The following is a 17,007-nucleotide window of genomic DNA, read 5'->3' as shown; positions in this document are numbered from 1 at the left end:
GACTTGGGGACAGTGTGAGCCTTTGCCTGGGGCAGGCTGCAGAAGCTCTGCGGATGGCCAAAAAGCATCCCAAACAAGGCCACCAAACCAGACCCAGCAGTAGGTGTCAACATCCCCATGAAGGGACAGGGCACTAGTGGCCCTTCACCCAGGACAGACAAAAGGGCGCAGCACTGGTCCAAGCAGCATGTAAACCACCAACCCCAGTACTTGGGAGCCCCGAGCATTTGAACAGCCTGCCCTGCTGGTGCCCGCCCTGCAGCTCAGGCAGCACCCCTCCAGGGACCATCATGAAGAGACTGAGCCAGCTAAGGGACAATCAAGGAAGGTGGTGACAACATGAAGCCCTAGGGAACATCGAGTGGCCAGAGACTTCCCCAGCTGGTGATAGGCCGGGGTCCTGTGGCCCAGCTCCTAGGAGGGTCATTTAAGCACCCAGAGGACTCTGGCTTCACCAGGGTCTCAGGGGTGACATCAACTCCATCCTGGGCATCTTCCAGGGACACGAGCCCACATTGCAGGCCTTGGATCTCACATCCCAGTCCCAGCAGCTCTTCCTTCTAATCAGAGCCTGGACAGACAGAGGACCCCAGAGAGGGACAGGCAAGGTCTCCTTGTGCTACACCTCTGCCTTGACGTCCCTCTGAAGCTTGTCCCTCATGATGCCACTGCCCATGTTGGGCAGCACTTGCCTGGCAGCCTGGCTCGGAGCCTGGGGTTACTCCAGAGCAGAATGACGGGGTACAGGACAGTGCACACGTAGATCACCACCTGCCACACCCGGTACCGCAGGTCCTGAAAGGAGAAGACAACTGCAGAACTCAGCACCAGCGACAGGAAGTGGGCGGTGAAGAGGACAGCGAAAGAGACGAGGGTCAGCAGAGCCCTGAAGTGGGCCTGGACACTGGTGCCCCGGCGCCCCGAGATGGTCAGGAGGACCTGCCCAGCGTGCCTGCCGAGAGACGTGATGAGCAGAGCCATGCCCAGGAGGAACATGGCCGTGGGCACGGTCCAGATAGCCAGCTTCAGCGGGAAGAAGTAGAAGTTCTCATAGAACCTCCTCAACTCACTGTAGGTATCATTCCACCGGGGCCGGTCCTTCTGTAGGTAGTTCTGATACAATCGCTGGTTGCCGATGAAGAAGAGGATGGTGCTGAGACAGGAGAGGCCCAGGGAGCTGAGCAGCATCCACGGCACCCACCTGGACACCTTCCTCTTGAGCCACAGGAAGGCCGGGTGCGCAAAGGTGGTGATTTTCACACAGTAGAAGATGCTGAGCCAGGTGGAGAGCCACAGGGTGACGGAGTTCAGGAAGTCCCACAGGAAGGAGAACACCTGCATTGCGGGGTTGTAGGTGAAGGCCTGGGGGCAGAGGAAGAGATAAATGCACTTCCCGATGACCACCCACTGCAGGCAAAAGCGTGAGGCCGCCAGGCTGGCCAGCAACGTGTCACAAGGAGACAGCTTCCTCCGTAGCAGCCACTCAGTGGCCAGAGAGACAATGATGAAGCCGTTGCCGACCACGGACCCCAGGCACAAGAGTAACAGGACGCCTGCCAGCGCGGAGGCCGCCCTGTCCATGCTATTGGCCTCCATCTCTCTGGATGGTCTCAGGACTGCCAGGAGCTGCCTACAGAGCTGCTTCTGGAAGATCCTAGCCTTTTCCGGAAAACTGCCTCCGCAGAGTGTGTACTCGCCCCTCCTGCTGCCCGCGTGCAGAGGCAGACGTGGGGTCCAGACCCTCAGAACTGAGGGAGCTTCTTTTCTCAGGGCAGATGCAAATGCTGCCCAGGGTCGGTTGACAGTGGTGGCCCAGCTGCCGTGAATTTGCCTGCACGTCCTCTGTCTTTCTTCGCCAGTGTCAACAGAGCGGCGGGTGCCACATCCGGAGGCTTGCTGCCCGCAGCCGACACCTAAGACGGCGTCACACACCTGTGGGTGCTCAGGGGTGAGGTTGACAGGCAGGCCCTGTCGGTGCAGAACTCCCCCCACGGGGAGGGGGGCTGCCACGCCCCATGAATTCTTCTAGTCTTCTCAGTTTGGCTCGGTTCTCCCTGCACCCCAGGGCAAAGGTGCTGGGAGGGTGTGCATGGACAATAGAGAAAACTGATGTCCTTAGATGAGCTCCAGTCCAACGTCCTGTACTGCCCATCCGCACACCTGACCACGTGGCTGTGGTCTTTGCTGGCTGCCGTCCTGGTGGGCCCCGTGAGGGACAGGCGAGTACTACGCCCCGGGGTTTTCTTTTGTGAGTGTTCTGTGTGTTGTGTTTTACATGAAAGGTTACACCAGAAACCCCTCTCTCCCGTCCAGCAAAGAAGACACAGATGGATCAGGGATGTTGACTGCTGACCAGTCCCCATACTGTGTCCTCTCTCCCCATCGCCACCCTACCTCATGTCCATCCGGTGTCCCTATCCCAGCCCCTCATTGCCCTCTGAACTGTGTGTTTCAGCAAATGCTGCCCACTCGGTCTGGGATGGTGCTGTTCTTGGGTACCAACCAGTCCATTCCGACCCACAGCGACCCCATGCTCAATAGAACAAAAGACCGCCCGGTCCTGCCCCGTCCTCACAAGCGTGCTTGTGTTTGAGTGCACCGTTGCAGCCAGTGTCCATCCATCTCGTGAGGGTCTTCCTCTTTCTCACTGTCCTTCTACTTGACCGAGTATGAGGACTTTCTCCAGGGACTGGTCTCTCCTGACCACAGGCCCAAAGGCCGTGTGACAGTCTCTTAGGAGCCGCTGGACACTGAATAAGGGAGACCAGCGAAGAAGCGATGGGCTGGAAGGATGGTGCAGGTCCTACTGGAAGTTCCCTGGGAAGATGGGAAGAACAGCTCAGCCTTGGAACAAGTTCAGCCACAAGGCCCCCTGTGACTAGCCACCATGCTCTTTTTCCTTCCGTCCCTCTGCTGATCATCCCATGACTGCTGTCATTGACCATCCAGTCTTTCCCCTCACGGAGAGCCGGGCCAAGTCGAAGGAAATGCCACTGGGCCCTGCCCCATCTGCACGGTCCCTTGAGGATCAGAGAGCACTGTGGCTCACCGGGTTCTCACAGGCTGATTTTCAGAAGTAGAGTCGATTGGCTTTCCTTGCTGGTCCAGCTCTGCCGAAACCCGTGCAGTACCAGACCCACACGAAGGCTGGGAGGGCAGATGGTGAGGTGGCCGGACAGCAAACCTGGGCTTCCCACCCGCAAGGGGAGAATCCTATTGCTAACCCATCACTACACCACCCTCTAAGCCCCGTGTAGCTCCAGTTGAGCTCCAGGCTCGTCCATGAGATCCTGGATCGGTGACTCGGTGAGCCAAAGGACACGTGGAGTCTCTGTGAATATACTTTTCAGCTCTGGCCAGCAGAAGAAACCAAAAGGAATCCTGTGCCCTTTCCAGCTGTGTCCGCTCTGCTCGCATGTGCCCACCAAAGGGACCCTGGGGCTACGGTCCAGGTAGCAGCTCCCCGCCCAGGGTGCTCACACCCAGGGAGTGTGTGGAAGATAGGACTGAAAACTCCACCTGTTTCTCTCTTGCTTCCTCTTTGATGTGTGCTTGACCAGATACGTGACATATTCATACCTGCATGCCATTCAAAATCAAGGTCTACGTTGGGGGATGGGGGGCATGTGATCATTATGGGGTGGGTGGAATCCACTCTGGCAAACTGTGAAGACCAGTAGCCCAAAAGGGGTTGGGAAAACACTGCCCAGAATTCAGAGGGATTCAAATGCTGGGAAAAGTCAAAAGAGTGTCCCAGGAGGGTAATTATGAGCTTCAATTGACTCGAAAGAAGTGGGATCGGTTGGGGGGTGGGGGGAGAGGCCGCCAAGTATATCACCATTGTTGTGGGAAATAGTGGGACAACCTGGGCTGCTGAGGCCTCAGGAAAGCGATGTCAGCAGGAGAAAAGCAAGAAGCCCCCCCGCCACCCCCCGGAAGAGCAGCAGCATGACTCTGAAAGAGGAGATTCCCCCAGTGCTGGTGAGGAGCCCCGGCTAAGAACCAGGACTTCCTAGGCAAACAAGGGGCTTGGGGAAGAAGCAACCATGGCCAGAGACTTCGGGGCCCAGGTGGAGTGTCCCACCTGAAGCATATGTAGCATCCTAGCATCCTCTCCATTAACTGTAACTTGGTTTTCATTACGTTGTGGCAGCTAGACCAGGGGATTCTCTCAGGCAGTGAGAGTCTCGTGGGGACCGTGTGTTGATGTCCAGCCACAGAGGGCTGGGTGGAGGCAGTGACAGCCAGCCCGCAGGGTAACCACCTCTTCTCTCCCGTCTGCTCGAACATGCACATCAGAGAGCTGGCTTGGTGCCTTAGGATGAGGACAAGCTGGAGCCCAGACTGAAATGTTCTCAGAGCAATCTGAACTGTGCCAGGCCTCCTGGGCTTTGCTCAGAAGTTCCCAGTCGGTTGATGTTCTTAGCTTCCTTAACCTCCCGGGCCTTGGCTCCTGAGAGCCCCCAAACTTCTGGTGATTCTATCTTGAGTAGAGAGATAACCCAATGTCTTACCCGCCTTTCAAGACTGCCTTTTCAGCCTCATCTGCTGAGTTCCTTTATATGAGTCCTGGCAGTGCTGTAGTAGTTAGGGACTGGGCTGCAGTCCTCAAAGTCAGCAGCTCGAAACCTCCAGCAGCCCCGTGGGAGAAAGATGAGTCCTTCGACTCCTGTCAAGAGTCTTGGAAACCCACAGGAGCAGTTCTGTCCTGTCCTATAGGGTCGCTGTGAGTCAGCCTCAACCTGACGGCATTAAGTGTGAGATTGTGGTTGTGCTTTCAGCCATCAGACTTGTCTGATTGCTCCCCAATTCTTCTCCCTCATTTTTACTGATGTGAAACCCCTTCCCTTCTATCCCCCACAGAAGACCAGACTGTGCAGCTTTGTTGTCCTGCCCTGGTGGGGCTGCCACCGCTGCTGGACTCTTCTAAGAATCCCTGGAAGGAGGTGGGAGCGTGTGTCGATGTGGTGCATGGGTTGGATGGTGCAATACGCAGGGAGCCATGACCGGAGCCACTGATTTCTGCTCCCCCTGAGAGAGGACGGAGTTAGTTTCCCCACATGAAGGCCCTGCCACCCTCACGATTACTCATGTCAGCACCAGCCGCGGCGATGGAAACAGGTGCGGGCGGACTTGGCTTCTCTGAGCAAGAGAAATCCAGAGACGAGAAAGAAAGCAACATTATACAGAACGCAAGGAGAAAAACAAGCCAGACAGACGAAGGACGGGAAAAGGCTCACCTAGAACGCATTCCCGGGTTGAAACGCGAGCGAGTGTTCACTGGCTGCCCACAGGACAAACAACCCTGTCTTGGTGGGTGGACAGCCAGGATGCTCCTTCAAGGCAAAGACAGCCCAGACTTCGTCCCCTGTCCTTTGGGCCCATTGTCAGAAGACCAGTCCCTGGAGAAGGACACCGGGCCTGGGAAGGGAGAGGGGCGGCGAAACAGAGCAGTCCCTCCACAGATGGACTGACACGCGGCTGCAATCATGAGCTCCAGGGTAAGGAGAGCGTGTGAGGATGGTGCTAGGCAGCTCGGCGGCTCATGCTCAGCAGAATCACCCACCCGAACGCGCCTCACGGCCACACCCGCTCTGCAGCAGCTCCAAGGGGACGTCCGAGGGCCCGGTGCTACAGGCAGACGTCAAGTTCCCCGCGGTAGACCAGGCCTCTCACAGCCTCAATGTGACCAAAGAAATCAGGTGTCTCAGAATCCGCCTCCTCTCCTGGCAACCCCCAGGGTCAGAGGAGATCTGGTGGGTTGGGCTTTCTTCATCTTCACACACGCGTGCGCTCCCATGTCAGGTTTGATTGAAAAGGCAGAGAAAATGGTGCATGCTATTTTACCAATATTCCAATTTGATGGCCTGATTGGAGGAAACCATCTATTCTTTTTCTGTTCAAATTGGGGCTTTAAAAAAAGAACTTTCATATGTATAATCCTGTAAGCTAGTGCTTGCCATAGGACATACGTGAAGCACACTGATTTTACTCTCGCTCTTACAGCAAACACTCTCTTACCAGTGACTCAGTGGAATCGGGTGAAGGTGCACAGAGCCGGTCAGTTTTCCCGCCACCAGGTCACACGCGGGCACACACACACACACACACACACACACACACACACAGTGGTTCCTACTGCTGTTTGCCATTCCCCACATGGAAACATCCCTGATCCACTCCTTCCTGCCCATGTCCCATCGAGATCTCCGTTGTCTGGTTTTTATGGCAGGAGGTCCCCGGGCCTGTCCGGCACCAGTCCAGGACATCAAGGTGGCATACCAAACCCAAAACCCAACTCACTGCCATTGAGTCGCCTCGAGGATGACTCCCAGCCACCCTGCGGGAACAGGCAGAACTGCCCCTGTGGGTGTCTGAGACTGTGACTCTTTACCTGAGTGGAAAGTCCCGTCTTTCTACCTCAGAGCGGCTAGTGCTTTTGAACTGCTGACCTTGCGGTGAGCAGCCCAGTGTGTAGCCACGATGCCACCAGGGCTCCTTCCTACAGGTGCCTGATCTAGAGTTACCAACTGAAATCAGGGGCCAATACGCAAGCCCCCACCAGTGAGTCGCCGAGGCTGTGTGTACAGGTCTTGGCTCCTGACCCGAAGTAGATCAATTGGGAGGGGAGTAGAAAAGCCAGACTCCAGAGCTGCGTATCCAAATGCATCCCGTTGCTCCCAGGTCTGCGGGAGCAGCCGAAGGAGCAGAGGCAGAGGAGAGAGCGGCTGGGAGGGAAGCTGCCTTGCCCCACCCCTGGGGATGTTCATCTTCCCAGAAGGCAGAGCCAATGTGCCGGCCCCGTTCACCTCGGCACCCAGAGCACAGAGCCTATTGCTGTGAGTCCAGCTCCACTCGCAGCTGTAGCATGGGTGGCCCAGGTGACCTTCCTTCCCCACCCTCTTTGTGAGGTGCTCGTTGGAGCTAACGAGTTAACGTGTTGGCTCAGAGGAGGATGCACTGTTCAAGTCTCTCTCTCTCTCTCTCTCCCTCTCTCTCTCTCTCTGTATCTGGCCTTGTGTCATCCATACCTGCCATCCTGAAACCGGACCTCTCTCAATCCACTCCCATTCACCTGTGAGTTGAGCCCTGAGCATGTAGACTCTGGGAAGCTGGGTCTTGGAGAAGGCAGTCTTGGCTTACTCCATCCTGCTGGGTTCACGTGGATGCTCTGGGACCCTGCGGAATCTTCTGGCTTCTCCTTGGACCCTGGCCACCTCAGAGGATGGCGGGATGGAAGACAGACCATGATAAGCACCATTGCCACCATCATGATCACTGCTTCTTGCAAGCCCTGCTGTGCTCCTTCCAATGCGCATGCACATGGAAAGGGTCACGTTGAACCTCCACAAGAGCACATGTGGGCAGTGTCCCATCTGTTGTGTAAGTGAGGGAACAGGGATTCCGCGAGGTCCAGGATGCCGTGGTTCCAGAGTGCAGCAAGACTCTAAACCTGGTCTTCAGATTCCAGCTGAGGTCAGATAAGAAAGACGGGGCCTACAGTGTGTTCGGAACACTGGCAGGTACCCTTGTTTCAGTGGCACTTGGCTCTTGGTCTTGCCTTTCTGTAACTGTGTCTTTGGCTGGGAGTCAAGCTCCAATTTTGAACTTCACTTATTTCTTCTAAAAATATTTCTGTGGCCCCTTTTCACTTCTCAAAAAAAAAAAAACAGATGCAAAGGAAATCCTATGCATCAGAAAAGATGACACCATATGGAGAGGCCAAGGCACAGAGGGGCAGGTGACACAGGCCACTGCTGAGTGGAACCAACTGGGGCATCCATTGGCCCTCCCTCTGAGCTCTTCGGGTGGAATCAAACCTTCGACCTTCCTGTTAGCAGCCAAGCACATCAACCATTGGTCCCGTATTTGGTGGGAAGATGGTGGGGGAGGCGGGGAGGATAATTGTGGTCCTGGGCCAGGGTGGTGTTGGAAAGGAAGAGGGGAGGGAGGACAGCAGACGAGTCAACACGGCAGCCTCCTTGTCTCACATGACACTACTCCCACCACCACTGGCCCCTGTGCTGAGCCTTCCGGAGGGACCTGGCCATGGTCTGAGCTACCACAGCCTCTGGCTCTGCAGCCCTGTACCCCATTTCTCAGGGCCCCCCTGAACCGGGGACTGCTGATCAGCAGGATGGTGGAGTGCAGGGAAATGCCCGTGTATATCACCACCTGAGAGACCCAGTAGATATGCCTATTCTGGGGGGTGACCTTCATCATGATCACAGCCAGGGACAGGAAGTAGGAGGTGTAGAAAACGAGGGAACAAGTCAGTGACCTGAGGGCCACGGTGTGAGCCTGGGTGCTGGAGTCTCGGGGCCTGTGGTGGCGGGCCTGCATCTGACTGTGATGCCGGTGCAGAGAGAACAAGAGCAGAGAGATGGACACCAGGAACAGCAGGAATGGCAGAGAGAGCACCAGAGTGACCTGGAGCAGTAAATAGTGCTGGTGGAAGGTCTTCACCCAGCCAGCCCAGCTCCCGTTGCTGTAGAGCGGCCGGGAGGGATCCTTCAGCACGACAGTGACGTTCCTGATGACTGAGGGGATGGTGGTCACCACAGAGATGGCCAGGGAGGTCAGCAGCAGCTTGGGCACGGAGTGGGAAAGCCTCCACCTGAGCCATAGGAAGGTGGGGTGGGAGAAGGAGGCAATCTTCATGCAGTAGAAGGCAGAGAGCCAGGCATTGACCCAGAAGGCGAGGATGTTGGTGAAGTCCCAGATGATGTGTAAGTAGCCCAGCTGACAGCAGGAGTTGGTGATGACCAAGATGTTGTTCAATATGGTCACACTGTGCAGGCTGAGCCTGGAGGCAGCCAGGCAGGCCACGATCAGGTCCCCTGAGGTCAGTGTTCGGCCCCACATCCATCCCCAGGCCAGCGTGGCCACCATGAAGCCGTTCTGCAGGATGGCGGCCAACGACACCAGGAAGAAGCCAACAATAAAGAAGGGCATGGGTGTGAAAGGCATCTCCTCCTGCAGACAGCATGCAACCACAAGAAGAACCGCTCTCAGCCAGCACACCACCAACCCCTCTCTCCCAGCTTGTCCCACACCCTCACCGCTGCCCAGGGCTGGAGAAATGGATCCCTCTGAGCACCCCTCACCCCACCCCACCCAATGCAAATTGCTGGTTTCAATGACACTGGCCTCCATTTGTGTAGCTTGGATTTGCCTGTTCTTTATTTGAGCAGATGCAGGGTGATGCCACCAGAACAGAGGCTAAGGTGACCCACATCACCCGGACCAGGACCAGGGAAAGCACAGTCACTTTAACCATGAAGCCAGAAGAATTAGATGGTGCCCAGCTACCGCGACCAAGTGCTCTGAAAACAACCTCATTAGAAGCTCCTGGATAGAGTAAAATGACATCATCAGTGACCCTACTTTCTGGCTAGACAGAGACTGGTGGAAGCCCCAAAACAACAGCTCTAACTGAACCCAAGAAAGAAAGAGACAGATAGAAAGAAACAAAGAAAAAAAAGACTACAGTCCTGACTCATGAATTCATCCTTGTGGCTCAATTTTCAGCCAAACCAATGGCAGGTCTATAAGGGGAGCAGGAGAACCTCCTGGCCGGCTGGGTTACCTGTTGCCCTGCTAACCTCAAGATGAGGAATTTGAATCTGCCAGATGCTCGCTTGGGAGAAAGATGAGGCTTTCTACTCCCATAAGAATTTATAGCGTTCGGGGTGATGCATGAAGGGAGTGCAACAGAGCAGCAAGGGGAGCAAAGCCACGAAGTCCCCAAGGAATCTTGAAAATAAATATCTGACTCAGGGGCAGGTCTTGGCATCTCATCAGACCCAATCAGAAAACATTCATAAGGGTAGCTAACAGGCCTGCAACTATTGATAGGCTTTTTCTTTTTTTTTTTTCTCTTTTCTTTCTATGTCTATCTATATAAGATAGGCAGGATAAACAATCCCAAGGAGAAAACAACGGGACTGATGGTTCCAGGAAGACAGGTAAGAGGAGGAGGTGGGAGGAAAGGGAGCCAACAAACCCAGGGACAAGAGAACAATAAGAAATCTAAAATCGATGGTGAGGAGTGTACAGAATGCCTCGTGGAGTTTGCTCTAGTGCATTGTAGTCCAGAGAAATTACTGAGAGCTGAATGAAGGTCAAATATGATATGATAGTGGGACAGATGGAAAGTAAAAAGAACTAGAGGAAAAACTGGAAGATAAAACACATTGATAGAGGTAAAACATAGGCATATATGTAAATATTTTAATATATAATGGTAGGGATATAGGTCTATGTACATAAGTTTAGATGTCAAGTATTAAGGTAGCAGATGGACATTGTGCCTCTACTCAAGCCTTCCCTTTATGCAAGAACACTTTATTCTAATAACCTGGCATCCTATGATGCCCACCTTCCCAGCAGGATTGCTGAAGACAAAATGGGTGCATAAGCAAATGTGGTGAAGAAAGCATATGGTGCACGGCTATTAAAAGATATAGCATCTGGGGTCTTAAAGGCTTGAAGTTAAACAAGCAGCCACCTATCAGGGAAGCAACAAAGCCCACATGGAAGAAGCATACCAGCCCCTGTGATCACAAGATGTCAATGGGATCAGTTATTAGGCATCAGAAGTTCCAAAACAAATAATCACATCTATGTGAATGAGGAAGGTCAGAGTGGAGACCCAAAGCCCCTCTGTAGACAATTGGATATTCCCTCACAGAAGGATCACAAGTAATGGACAAGCCAGCCAGGGTGCAGTATACCACTGATGAAACATGCAACATTCCTCTAGTTCTTAAATGCTTCCTTCTCCTCCCCTCCACTATCATAACCCCAGTTCTAGCTTACAAATTTGGATAGCCCAGAACATGTACACTGGTACAGACTAGAGCTCTGGACACACAGAATCTGGGACAGATAAATCCCTCAGGAATAGTAATGACAGTAGCAATATCATGAGGGGAAGGGGAAGGTGGGGAAAGTAGGGGAAGAAAGGGAAAACTGATCACAATGATCAACAAATAACCAGCCCCCCACCACCAGGGGAACAAACAACAGAAATGTAGGTGAAGGGATACAGTGGACAGTGCAAGATAAGAAAATAGTAATAATTTATAATTTATCAAAGGTTCACAAGGGTGGGAAGATGGGGGAAGGAGGTTGAAAAGAGGAGATGATACCAAGGGCTCAAGTAGAAAGAAAATGCTTTGAAAATGATGATGGCAACCTATGTACAGAAGAGTTTGATGGAATTCATGTGTGGATTTTTCTAAGAGCTGTAAGAGCCCCCAATAGAATGATTTAAGAAGAAGAACCAAGTGAGGACGGTGCAGAACCGGGCAGTGTTTTGCTCCGTTGTACATGGGTTACCATGACTTGATCCAGCAACAATAGCAAAGAAGTCCTTGGAGAGAAATCGTGCTTCAGAGTCAAAGATGCGCTCAGGGCCATCGGTTCAGTCAGGGGCCTCTACCCATTCTGGAGCTGACCACTCCGTGTCAGATCATGTCATGGGAGAATCCCGACCCACCCAAGCTGTCCTAAAACCTAACTCTCATATGATGGTCCCTTCCCTTCTCCCCGTCTGCTCCCTCCCACAGCAGGAGAAGGGCATGGACTGCGGACCATGTGGCCAAACGCCAGCCCGCGCACAGGCTCAGGGAGGGTGGGTTGCTCAGCATTAAGAAAGGAGGGCATGGGCGTCTTTTCAGGAGAAGGGCCGCAGAAGGAGGGAGGCTAAGTGAATGTGGTGCATGCCTCAGAAGCACACACACACACACACACACACACGGTGGCCCAAGCAGACTTTGCTTTGTTGCCGAGCGCGTGATGTCAACACAGGAAAATGGGAAAATGGAATGACCGGAGAATGGAAGTTTCCTGTCAACTTTTGGGAGTCCCCTGGTAGAGTCTATCATCATCACCATAGCAACAGTGGAAGCAATGTGTCCAATATGTTGTTCAAGTTTTTATTGTGAATTGGGTGAAGGGTCATGGAGAGGAGCACTGGGGTTCCACCCAACGGTTCAGACACATATTGTTTCCTTACAGTCATTGCCACAGGGGAACATCACTCATCCCGATTCTGCCCTGTGCTGCCTGTCCCCCTCTCCCCTCCTAACCCTCCCAGGCGTGTCCTGGGGGCGCTGCTGCCTTTCCCAGATTGCAAAGCAGATGGTGTAAGAACTGTGTACTCTTTAGTTATTGTTCCCCCTATCAAAACAAAACAATGACTCATCACACTCATTGTCACTGAGCAAATCCCAACTCACGACACCCTATAGGACAGAGCAGAACCGCCCCTGGGGGTTTCTGAGACTGCAAATCTTCCTTTAATCATTTTACTGGGGCTCTCACAACTCTTAAAACAACCCATACATCAATTGTATGAAGCATATTTGTACATAGGTTGCCATCATCATTTTCAAAGCATTTTCTTTCGACTTGAGCCTTTGGTATCAGCTCCCCTTTTTTCCTTCCTTCCCACCTCATGAACCCTGGATAAATTATAAATTATTATTTTCATATCTTACACTGTCTGCTGTCTCCCTGCACTCACATTTCTGATGTTCATTCCCCTGGGAGGTAGGTTATACATCGATCATTGTAGACAGTTCCCCATTGCTCCCCCTTATCACTTCCCCTGCCCCTACCCTCTTTGTATGGCTACTCCCATTATTGTTCCTGTGGGTTTTATCTGTCCTGGATTCTGTGTGTCGAGATCTCTTATCTGTAGCATTGTACACGTTCCAGTCTAGCTGGTTGGTAAGGTAGAACTGTGGTCATGATAGTGGTAGTGGGGGGCGGGGGAAGAAAAAAATCATTGAAGAGCTAGAGGAATATTGTACATTCTGTCTGTGCTATGCTGCACCCTGGCTGACTCATTCCTTCCTAGTGACCCTTCTGTGAGGGAACATCCAATTGTCTACAGATGGGCTTTGAGTCTCCTCTCCAACCACCATCATTTACATCAATTTATTTATTTGCTTGGGGACCTCTGATGCCTGTTACCTGATCCCATTGACACCTCATGATCACACAGGCTGGTGTGCTTCTTCCACACCTCACATTGTTTTGTTTTTTTTCCATTTTAGAACATTTTATTCTTTTTTTAAAAACATTTTATTAGGGGCTCATACAACTCTTATCACAATCCATACATATCCATCCATCAATTGTATAAAGCACATCTGTACATTCTTTGCCCTAATCATTTTCAGAGCATTTGCTCTCCACTGAAGCCCTTTGCCTCACCTTGTTCTTATGTCTGAACCCATTGTGGCAGTCACTGTGTCAATCCATCTCACAGGAAGTCTTCCTCATTTCACTGCCCCTGGACTCGCCCAGATGTCCTTCTCCTGGCTGGAGGCTAGTCTCCAGACTGGTCTTTCCTGACAACACGGCCAAAGTAAAACACCACGGCTTGGGCCAGGTGCACCTTAGTCTTCAAAGCAACATCCTTGTTGCTCCACCTTGACCGAGGTTTTGGGCAGCAGATGTACAGTGCGCCGTTTGATCTCTTACCTGCTGCTTTTTTTTAGCATTGATTGTGGATCCAAGCAAGAAGAACTGCTTGATGGCATCAATATTTTTTCCATTTACCTTGTTGTCACCTACTAATCCAGTTGCGAGGATTTGGGCCTTCTTTATCCCAAAATCATGAATAAAGTGCAGATCGGAAGCTTAGGGTTCAGGGATAGGATGTCAAGGTGGGCAGAATAACTCAGGAAAAGAGGGCGAGAATGACTTCACAAGCAGAAGAATGGCATCGATGCATCGAATGGCACGAGGCGACACCGCTGGGTTGCTGTACGCTCTATGATGTCTATTCCCAACAGCAAAACTAAAGCCCCTTGTCACTCAAATGTTTGAGACTCCTTCTGCTTCTAAATAGACTCTGCGAAAGGAGAGAGAGGACCGTTGTGATGTGAAGGGACAGAAATAAGATAAAATGGATGTCTAGGTCCCAAGAGACCCTCCTGACCAGGCGTGGAGAGCAGGGATGGGTGAGGAGGGAAGGAAGGACTCGGGGCAGCACTGGCTGCAGAGAGAGTCACTCTGGAACTGGGGGCCCTGCCTTGTCACAATACCGAGGCCAATCAAGGCCAGCAGGATGGAGCACATCACAGAGGGTAAGTGATTGCTGATGGGTTGCATTTTGTCTCCTCCAAAAGCCACCCATTGGTACTCTGGTTCAGAAAGTGCAGCTGAGCAGGTTGTCGAAGGTCAAATGCATATGAACATGGACAAGGAGAAATAAGAGGACACTTTGGAAGAGAGGACGGAGAATAGCAGAAAGTGAGGGATGGTGGGGAGGGGGGGGGGGCATCCCTCTTCCCAAGTCCAGGATACCTGGGACAGTTAGGTTTCATGTCAACTTGCATGGGCGGGGATTCTCCCGTGATATGACCTAACATCGCATGGTCAGCTCCATGATGGGATTGACAGGGAATCAAGTGGTTTGGAGAAGAATCGGGTGGAGTACCACTTCCTTAACGTAGGGGCAGTCTTGATACAGTTGAGGGAGGTTTCATTCGGGGTGTGGCCTGCTCGTAGTGTAGACGGACAGTGTGTGGGAGCGAGCTCACTTCTGCTGCTGGGTCTGGATCCTGCGTCAGATCCGCTGACCTTTGTGTTAGACCATCTGCTGATCCCAGGAGTCACCAGCCGACTACGGGCTATAGATTCATCCCGCCCAGCCTGTGGCCTTTCTTCCTCATCTTCCTGCCCCCTGTCCATCAGCCCCCGCAGCCACAGGAGGCAAGAGCTGCCTCCCGCTGACAGCCCAGCCCCACACTTGAACCAGGTGCGTATAACAGTAGGAGCCATCATTGCTTGACACCAGTCTCTTCCTATAGAAATCCCCACCCACGCTCGAGCCCCTGCTCTGTCTTCTCCAGAGAACCCAGCCGAACACAGTCGACCACCCTCTCCTGCCAGAGCTCACAGGAACCCGTTGGCGGCCCCCTCCCCGTGGTCTCATGCCAGCTGACACAGGTGAGAGGTCTATATGAGAATGAGCCCTCAGAGTGGAGCCCCCAGGGAGGGAGCTTCTGCTAACTCCGACACTGTGTTGGCTCTGTTTCTTGTGATCTCTCCCAAGATGGGTCCAGAGTGGACAACCTCATCACCCGCTCCCAGCTATGGACCCAACACAAGCAAAAGCAATTGCTTATGAGTACAAGGTTTCTCTCTAAGGTGATAGAAATACGTTGGGAAATAGACGGTGGTGATGGCTGTCCAATAAGGCGAAGGTAATTAATGCACTGACTCACGTGCACTTAAGAGTGATGGGGCCATTGAATTGTACGAGGTGTGAACTATAGGCCAATAAAGGAAACCTGTGGAAAAGGAAAAACAATGGTTAGAATGATGGGTGTGCTGTAATCTCTGCTTCGCGGCAATGAAGTGTTAGAAGAGGAGGACACCGACCGGCCTCAGTCACTGCTGTGGGGTGCCATCCAGTCCGTGCCAACTGCTGTTGGACCCAGTGGCAGAGTAGAAATTTCCCCCTGGGGTTTCTTCGGTTGCAAAAACTGCCAGGTCTGTTTCCCCAGAGCCCCTGAGTGGATGCTAACCACCATCCTCCCCGCTGCCAAGTTTTCAGTTAGCCAGTACACCAGCAGGACTCCTTGGGCGTCTTAGAGACAGATGTCAAGACCTCACTGCCATCAATTCCATTCTTACTCACTGCAACCCTAATGGACAGGGTAGAACTGTCCCTGTGGGTTTCTGAGACTGTACTCTTCATGGAAGTATGAAGCCTCGTCTTTCTCCTCGAGAGCGACTGGTGACTTTGAATTGCTGACCCTGCAGGTAGCAGCCCAACATATATCCCAGTGTGTCGCAGGGTCCCTGTTGGGATATGGAGGAACATATATTTCATGTGGAAGTTTTGAAAATTATGATCCCCATCTCAATCATCACCACCATCACCGCCACCTCCTCCACGACTACCAATACCACCATCAGCACCAGCACCACCATGCAGTGCCAACAAAAACAACTCCTCTACTGACACTACTGTTACCACCATTGCCAGCGCCAGCATCTCCACCCCCAGTACCTCCACTACCACATTACTTTCATTATAACCATGACCAACAATAACAACACCTTCACTAGCACTCCTATTGCCACCATCACCACCACCTCTACCTCCACTATACCATCGTCACCATCTTCATCACCACCACTATCGCCACCACCACCAGTATCCTCACCCCTACCATCATCACACTGCCATCACCATCCTCATCATCACCACCACCACCACGACCACCAGCATCTTCATCACCACCACCACCAGCACCAGCACCAGCAGAGTGGTCTCAAGTTCAAAAACAATGCCATTGTCCCCTGTGTTTCCACTAGAATGGTGGTCTTGCAGGGAAAGGCAAAAGGGGAAGGAAATAATAATAATTTCCATGCATATGAATATTAACCTAAATTATGCAGATACTTGATGACTTACAAAATAACCTCGAAGCCCTTGTCTGGCTGTACAGCCCTCTGTGGGAGAACGATGGGCTGCGCACTCCTGCAAAGATGTGTGGTCTCAGAAACCCAAGGAGGAGCCCTGCTCAGGTCTGTGGGGTGGTTATGACTGGGAGTAGACTTCATGGCGATGGGTGTGATTGGGGGTCGGGTTATCAGCCTTCTACCACTTTCAGGTTTAAGTGCATCATTTATGGTACAACATCGATCTAACAGCAATCATAGAAAGAGTAGGAATTTAGCCTTCTGAAGGTAAACTTGGGACTTAAATAACTTCAACCCCTAGTTATAAAAATGTGCCAGCATAGGTCAATATACCTTAAATTTGCATATTTCCCTTTCAAAATGCCTTTCAAATGTCATATTAAAATTATTCTTATATTGCAGGACTGGATAGGGCAGAGGTTGTGCACTGGTGCATATGGGGGCTGGAGGCACAGGGAATCCAGGGTGGATGATACCTTCAGGACCAAGGGTGTGAGGGGCGATGCTGGGAGAGTGGAGGGTTAGTGGGTTGGAAATGGGGAACTGATTACA

The 17,007-nt window shown here is 52.4% G+C and overlaps 2 protein-coding genes across 2 annotated transcripts; both read right to left on the bottom strand.

The window, feature by feature from the left end:
* Positions 1 to 657: 657 nt before the first annotated feature.
* On the bottom strand, positions 658 to 1,596 carry TAS2R60 (taste 2 receptor member 60). Its single transcript, XM_075557433.1, has one exon. The coding sequence runs from the start codon at positions 1,594 to 1,596 to the stop codon at positions 658 to 660; it is 939 nt and encodes a 312-aa protein (XP_075413548.1).
* Positions 1,597 to 7,965: 6,369 nt separating this feature from the next.
* Positions 7,966 to 8,970, bottom strand: LOC142456246 (taste receptor type 2 member 143-like). The gene has a single exon (XM_075557432.1). The coding sequence runs from the start codon at positions 8,968 to 8,970 to the stop codon at positions 7,966 to 7,968; it is 1,005 nt and encodes a 334-aa protein (XP_075413547.1).
* Positions 8,971 to 17,007: the final 8,037 nt, after the last annotated feature.

This window comes from Tenrec ecaudatus, chromosome 9 (assembly GCF_050624435.1).
Source record: "Tenrec ecaudatus isolate mTenEca1 chromosome 9, mTenEca1.hap1, whole genome shotgun sequence".
Lineage (NCBI taxonomy): Eukaryota > Metazoa > Chordata > Mammalia > Afrosoricida > Tenrecidae > Tenrec > Tenrec ecaudatus.
Note: the sequence above shows the minus strand (reverse complement) of the source record. Positions and strands in the feature narration are given on the sequence as shown.